This window comes from Mus pahari, chromosome 1 (genome assembly GCF_900095145.1).
Source record: "Mus pahari chromosome 1, PAHARI_EIJ_v1.1, whole genome shotgun sequence".
In the NCBI taxonomy this organism is placed as follows: domain Eukaryota; kingdom Metazoa; phylum Chordata; class Mammalia; order Rodentia; family Muridae; genus Mus; species Mus pahari.
Genome location: NC_034590.1, coordinates 155221534 through 155229052, shown reverse-complemented (window position 1 = coordinate 155229052; position 7519 = coordinate 155221534). Strand labels below are relative to the sequence as shown.

At 43.9% G+C, this 7519-nt stretch overlaps 1 protein-coding gene across 1 annotated transcript in view; it reads right to left on the bottom strand.

Moving 5' to 3' along the window:
- Positions 1-3352: 3352 nt before the first annotated feature.
- The window catches only part of Abcc2 (ATP binding cassette subfamily C member 2), a 56687-nt gene continuing 52520 nt past the window's right edge, over positions 3353-7519 (bottom strand). The window contains exons 30-32 of the mRNA XM_021205166.2: positions 6644-6810; positions 4025-4219; positions 3353-3684 (exon numbers count right to left, since the gene is read on the bottom strand). Of these exons, the coding sequence (XP_021060825.1) occupies positions 3555-3684; positions 4025-4219; positions 6644-6810 (492 nt within the window). The 3' untranslated portion in view covers positions 3353-3554. The remainder of the gene's footprint in view (positions 3685-4024; positions 4220-6643; positions 6811-7519) is intronic.

Sequence of the window (7519 nt, the reverse complement as noted above, 5' to 3'; positions counted from 1 at the left end):
TAGTCCTCTGTACTTATCTAAAATTGTCCCAGAAGTGAATTTGCTGAACTAAGAACTTAGTGAGGGGAAGATTAACTGACAACACAACGGAGTTGAATGTTTATTTAAATAAAATAGTTTTTATTTATATTAAATGACTTTTTAACTGTTAGACATTTAATAGATAAATAGATAAATAGAACTGGCTATAAATCTGAGTTCTCTAATGGTAATAATACAAGGGCCAGCCTGGGCTGATTAGTTTGGGATGTAAATGGAAGGTGGGTAGGGCTTCCTCCCCCCTCCTCCATGCTTTATTCTGGTCCACAGCTCTGGTTGGATAGTGACTGCTCAGCAGATTTAAACTGCTCCTCCGGTTTCCAAAGTTCCCCTTGGGTCTCCAAATGTTGTGTATCTAGAAATGTGTTTTAAGAAGCAAACTGGAGAATTGTACGGATTTAGAATGTGCTTGAGAAGAAAATAAGTTTTTTTGTGGGGTTTTGTTTGTTTGTTTGTTTATTTGTTTTTAAGTACAGAACAAGAAAGTTCTATTACTTAACTGATTATCCAGAAGTGAAAAAGAAATTGGGCTGAGGAAGAGGGATAAAAGACACTGATGGTGGAGAAAGGGAGCAACGAAGATTGGCAGGGGAAGACAGCTACAGTGTACTTACATAAAATAAATAAATGATTTTTTAAAAAGGGAGTGCTGGAGAGATGGGTCAGTGGTTAAGAGCACTGACTGCTCTTCTAGAGGTTCTGAGTTCAAATCCCAGCAACCACATGGTGGCTCACAACCATCTATAATGAAATCTGATGCCCTCTTCTGGGGTGTCTGAAGACAGCTACAGTGTATTTACATAAAATAAATAAATGATTTAAAAAAAAAAAAAAGGATTGGCAGGGGAGGGGGAGCAAGCAAAAAGAGCAAATCTGAGTAGCAGAGTTAAAGCTACAACATAGTTCTGACAGAGTGTTAGAGGTACAGGACTGTATTAATCAATCTTCAAATGTCCTCCCCTGCCACAAAAAATGGGTGGAATCTCATGCAAGGCATGCCAGATTTAATTGTTCTCTTGACGTAAGACAATGGGTAGTTTTACAACCTATAGAGTATTAGATTCATATCTACTATTTTGCAGTTATAGGAACTTACTTTTTGAGTAAGCTGGTAACATTTTCAAAAGCTAGCTTTGAAACCTAGCCACTAATTGTGAACTATTTACAATGTATCCAATCTGCAGAGTCGGGAGGGAAGGTCTTCCTTAAGGCAGCAGGTTAATACCTACATAACTTTGATGGCCACCTTTCCTGCACTGAAACCCGAAACACTGTTATCTAATCTGGACAACTTTTAGAGGGCAGGCAAGAGTTACAATTTGGATAACCAATGCAACTGGTAACCGCCAGGGCAAGAGAGACGGCAGCCTACGCTAGCTCTCTTCCTCTGAGAACCTCACTAAATATGAAGTGCTGGATAGATTCAAGTCTTCATAATTAGTAATGCCTCAAATGGCAGAATACAGTGATCCTCCAGCACAATCCAAAAAAGAGCTGTGAGGTTGGGGCAAAGGCAGGCAGGTTTCCAAACCCCGAAAGCTTAAAAATCTACCTGTCAATAATCTAGGACACCAGCTAAGAGATGAAGCCGAGATAAATCCTGTACAGACGCCTTTGATCACCATGAGTCTTGAAAAGCTACTTCTGAAGTGGCCAGGTAAATGAGGAACATAGAATTCAGGTGTTAACAACAGCCACAAAAAACCCATGCCCAGTGCCACCTATTTAAGTGGGTACTCTCCCTGAGACTTGTAAATCACAAACCAGGTCTTTTATGATTGTGCCCTGAAGCTGCCTGAACTGCCTGCTTTGGACTCTTAGTGGAGAGTTCAGTCCCAAGAGGCCTGGGTGATACCCCAGGTTGTTGGCAGAAGCCTTCACATTTTCTCTTAGGAAGAATTTGGGTTTAACTCCAACCTTAAAGAACTGTCTCAGATCAGATTGTAAGGGAAACAAAAAGCTCATAGCAAAAGTTGAGACATCATACAAAGAAGTATGACACCGCAATAATACATGAGGGGGCTGGAGAAATAGCACCAAGGTTAAGAGCGCTTGTTGTTCTTGCAGAGGGCTCAAGTTCAATTCCAGTACCCACAAGGTGGCTCACAACTGCCTGTAACTCCAGTTCCAGGGGGATCTAAAGCCCTCTTCTGACTTCTGAGCATATGATACACATATGTGCATGCAGGTAAAACATTCATACAATAAAACAAATCTTTTAAAAATTAAAAATAACTAAATTATTAAAATTAAAAATTATAAAATAAATCAGTGAGTAAAAGTTAACATTAAAAAGGCAATAGATGAGAAAGAATCCAGATACTGAAACTGTGAGATACAACATTTTAAAAACTGTAATAAACTCAAACATACCAGAAATACACAAATAGATACTGACCCTCCACAGAAACTGAGGATATCCATAGTGAACCCAAAATAAGATCTTAGTTATACTCACTGTTTAAACTGGAGCTGCTCAGGACATACATGTAAAGATTATACACTGCACACCTCCTATTTCCAAGCTATAGACACAAATGCAGTATCCCAGGGTGTTCATAGCACTGATGTTGGTAACAGAGGAGAAGCCCAGTGCTCGGTCACCTCTGTCAGTAGGGAAAGTATGATCTGTTTGCACAGTGCTGTGCTACTGAAGAGCAGAGCAGAGAGAGAGAGAGAGAGAGAGAGAGAGAGAGAGAGAGAGAGAGAGAGCACACCCTGCCATGCGCATCAATGTAGATAAACTGCAAATGTATTGTTAACAAAGGTAGCCACAGAAAGCAAGCTGTATGAGTTCACTTAAATCAGATAAAACAGCATATATGGCCTGAGCATACAAAGGCGGCAAACACTAAAACAACAGGCAAAAGAACTATGAACTTTAGGAATAGCGATTATTTCTGGGAATGGTGGGGTAGCAAGAACTTATGATCAAGGTAGGGCAATGAGGCTTCCATTTTGAGGTGTGTATGCAGATGTTTGTGCGTGTTGAGGCCTTTGGCTCTGTCCACCTGGGGTGTTGTTGTTGTTGTTGTTGTTGTTTGTTTGTTTGTTTGTTTGAGCAGGGTCTCTTCCTGACCTGGGATTTTCCAAGCAGGCTAGCTCTGCTGGCCGGCTAGTGAGCCCCAGGACCTGACTACCTCTGGCCGTCCAGCACTCAAACTATGATCATGGACAACTATGCTGGTACTTAAAAAAAATAATAATAAGGGGTTCTAGGGATCAAATCGGATCCTCACACTTTCAAGGCAAGCTCCCTAACATCCGAGCTATCTCCCCAGATCAGTTGTAGATTTTCTAAGGTACCTGATAATATTTATTTAAGTATTTATTTATGATACCCTTTTAAGTGTATTTTTATAGGGTGGCTTAGACCAGAAGATTGCATGAGCCTTAGAGTTTGAGGCCAACTTTGACCAACAGCAACAAACTGTGTATCTTTGCCCCTATGACACAGTCACGAGAACCAAAGTAACTAGGAAATGTTCTTCTAGTCCGCTAACCAGGGAGCACTGCTAGAGCTCCGTGTGGTTCACATTTTCAATGCCGGCTTCCTTGACCATCAAGTAGAAGGGACCCATGCTGGACAGCAGTTCTTCAGGACTGCCGTACTCAATAATCTTGCCGCTGTCTAGGACCATTATCCTGAAATAAAGAGGAAAGGAAAGCTTTAGGAAGTCCCGCGCCCGTCTCAGCTTACCATCTGTAAGAACAACCAGGACTAAGCTGTAGTCAATAAGTCACCGACAATGAATGAACCTCAGCAGTGAGCGCTGGTCAGTGGGCTAAGTAGGGCTCTGTGTCTAACACTCAACAATCGGCCAGAGCTTGGGTTAGTTTCTGCACCCCCACTAGTTGCTGTCCATGTGGTGTGCTCGCAGCCTGTGGGCGGTGGGTTAGGTTCTGCCCCTTCACTAGTCGCTGTCCACGAGGTACGCACGTGCTCGCAGCCTGTGGGCGGTGGTAAAGGCGCTCACACACTCACTTGTCACTGTCCATGATGGTGTGCAGCCTGTGCGCGATGGTGATGACCGTGCATTGGGAGAACTCATTCCGGATGGTCGTCTGAATGAGGCTATCCGTCTCTAGATCCACTGCAGCGGTGGCTTCGTCCAGGACCAGGATTTTGGATTTTCGAAGCACAGCCCTACCGAGGCATAGGAGCTGCCTCTGCCCTATGCTGCGATCAACAGAAGAAGCCACATATGAGTTCCAAAGACCAGGGGGAAAGCTGTAGCTTGGGGTCAGTTTCATGATTTGGTCCAGTCCAGATTTCCAAAATTACTTCAAAATCTCCCCATGGCCACCGTTACAGGCAATGTTTTCTAAACTTCCTAGTAAGAAGGCTTACCGGGAACACTTGATTTAAAAGGTTTGTTTCTGGATCTCCTTTTATACAGCTTGGGGAACAGCCTAGAGTTGTACATTTCTAATAAGCACTCCAGATACTGTCAAGCAGTATCAGATATGTTCAAGCAAGTTTGGAAGCCATTGGCCCAGAAACAGTGCTTTTTTTTTTTTTTTTTTTTTTTTTTTTTTTTTTTTTTTTGCATTTGGCAAATGATAGCGGCAGTTGCCAATAACACACAAGCATACGACAGCAGTGTCCGCCCTGACACCACTGACATAGGGTGGCACTTCCTAAGGATGCCCCAGTGCCACTTCTTTGTGGCCTTAGCAAATGCATTCATTATTTTAATGTGCAATTCTAGTCTCGGGCTAATTATTTGTTCAAGACTTTCTGCCTTGATTAGAGACAATGCTATCTAATTAGCCTGATGTCTTGGTGTGAGATGCAATGTATGTGGAATTCAAATATACTTGTAAAATGCAAATAGCTTTAATTTGGTAAAAAGTCTATAATGAAAGCTGGACCTCTTGCTTACATAAAGGAGCTCTGGGAAATGATGTGAAGGAAAAATTTGGGAATTTGCTGATTACTCTTCCCCACTGTGGTCATTAGGGATTGTAATAAACGGGTAGTTAGACTAACGTCCTGTAACTCCTCCGTAAGAACATTTCTGCTGGAGATAGGAAGCCAAGCAAAATGAACTTCCAGTGTTTGTCTGTAGTGTAAGATCAGGCACACTGCAGAATTACAATTTAGCCGGGACCAAAGTTCTGCTCAGGTCAACTGTACTTTATGATCACAGGTACCACCCCAGCTTTCTTCTGCTCTCTGGTGCTCACCCCTGTCACTTACCACAGATATTTTAATCTGTTTTGTTCCTCCTCTGATATACGTAAGTTCTAATTCCCTAAACCAAGTCTGAAACACAGGTCTGAAGTAAAGGCCCTAGTGAGAGAGTGAAGTATTCCTTGACACGGACAAGACAGGGATTGTCGCTGTCACATCCTGACATAATGCCCCCCATGTGTCCCCTGCAGTATTAACAGTGTGGCCAGTTATCCCATAAGCCTGCCTCTCCCGCTATGTTTTATGTGCTTGAAAATCCAGGGTTGGGTCTGTGAGGTTTGTCTCTCTGTCTCCAGTCCTTGGCACATAGTAGGTATTAATACATAGTTACAGACTGCATATCTGAGTGGTTTTTTATATGGAGCTAAACAGCTATTTAAGCCTTGCTGCCCCCTGTATCTGTTGCAAGGGAAAGCAAGACAGATGACATTCACTACCAAGCCATGCAAGGGCCCCCTGGGTGAAGTCACCGTGGTCCTGGGTTCGGTTGGTTTTGAGGGACAGTCTGGACAGTGGAACTTAAGTTCTCTGGCTGAGTCCCTCAGTCTAGTTGGGGACCAGGGCTTTAAGCAGGCTTCTTAGGTTACAGCACACAAGCCACCTGGGAACCATGCTAAGATGTAGGTTCAGACTAGGAGGCATACGGGCTGGGCTTCTGTGTTCATATGAAGCTCCTACGTAGATCCAGAGCTTCCGGACCATTTGTTTCATCTACTGACGTTCCCCTTCCTGTGCTTTAGCGGCTGTGTCCGGCCTTCCACTGCGGAGGTACCTGGGTCAGAAGCAAGAACTGCCCACGAGCTGCAGGCTTTGCCTAATGGCTCAGCTTCAATATGTGAAGGGGAACCCCAAATACTCATAGGGAGAATGCCAGAACCTCGCATTAACTACACACACACACACACACACACACACACACACACACACACACATATGTAAAAACTATAAACTCAGAGAGTCACTGTTATCAATTTAAGGTGTTTCTGCAATGCCCAAGGTCTTTTCAGTCAGTAAATCTTATCCATGTCCCTTTAGATTGGTGGTTCTCAAGCTGAGATGCCTTTTGTAGCCCGAGGGGATCTTCATATTCCCATGTCCATCCAGTCTGTGTTTCATAACAAATAGATCAGGTTGGGCCATGGATCCAGCTGTTGCTGCTGAGCCTTGAGACTCTGGTTTCTGTGATTCTCCACTACAGTGGCATTTGTAAGTTCATGTCATATAATGTCACATGAAGGGCACATTTCATAACAAGTGTTCCTATGCATTTTTAACATCTGTTTTTATCATATTTTTACACATTGGGAATTTGACCTACGCAGTATAAATCCCATAATGGCAGACGATATCCAATACCAGAACACAAGGACCAGCTCCCTCCCACCGCCAGTGGAAGAAGTAGCTTACCTCAGGTTGTCACCACCCTCTGTCACTTCATGGAGCAACCCAAGTTCCAGGCCAGCCACAAAGGATTTGAGGTGAGCCAGTTCCAGGGCCCTCCAAATCTCCTCATCTGAGTATTTGTTGAAAGGGTCGAGATTCATCCTCAGATTCCCAGAGAACAAAACGGGGTCCTGCAAGTCGGAGAAAGGGGAGTCATCAGGGCTTATGTCAGCAGAGGGCTCAGTCATTCTTTGTGTCTAGGAGAACATGGGTAGGAGAGTCTGGCATGAACTCTAGGCAGGAAGCTGGCTCAGGGTTGAGCTTTTGGAAGCCTCTGAAGGCCCGGAGTATCTGTGATTGGAAAACTAACTGGGGTGGGGGTGGGGTGGTTCTTGGTTTGCACCCGATTCGCTCTGTTCCGGGATCTACCTGTAGACATCTAGATGAAAAGACCATCCTTTCCTGAAACAAAACCTCCTGGCTTAGGACAAGGGAGACCAAGAGACGTAGAAAAAGATCGCGTAGTCATCTGAGAAGCTCTTACATTTTGAAGAAGCCATAGAAAAGAATGTACTAAAACTAAGAGAACCCGGGGCCTGACGAAATGTTCTCATGCACACGCCCCGAGTCTGACTACCCAGCATCCAGCAGAAAGTGGAGCCTATGTGCTCACGCTGAGAGGGAGAGAGAAGCCGAGACTGGGGGTTATCCGGAGATGCCAACCACTGAGCTAGCCAAAACAAAAACAAAAGGCCGAAGACAAAAATCCTCCAGAGGGGGCTTGTGGTTAAAAGCACTCGCTACAGGGAAAAAATTCCTCAACAGAACACCAATGGCTTGTGCTGTAAAATCAAGAATTGACAAATGGGACCTCATAAAATTGCAAAGCTTCTGTAAGGC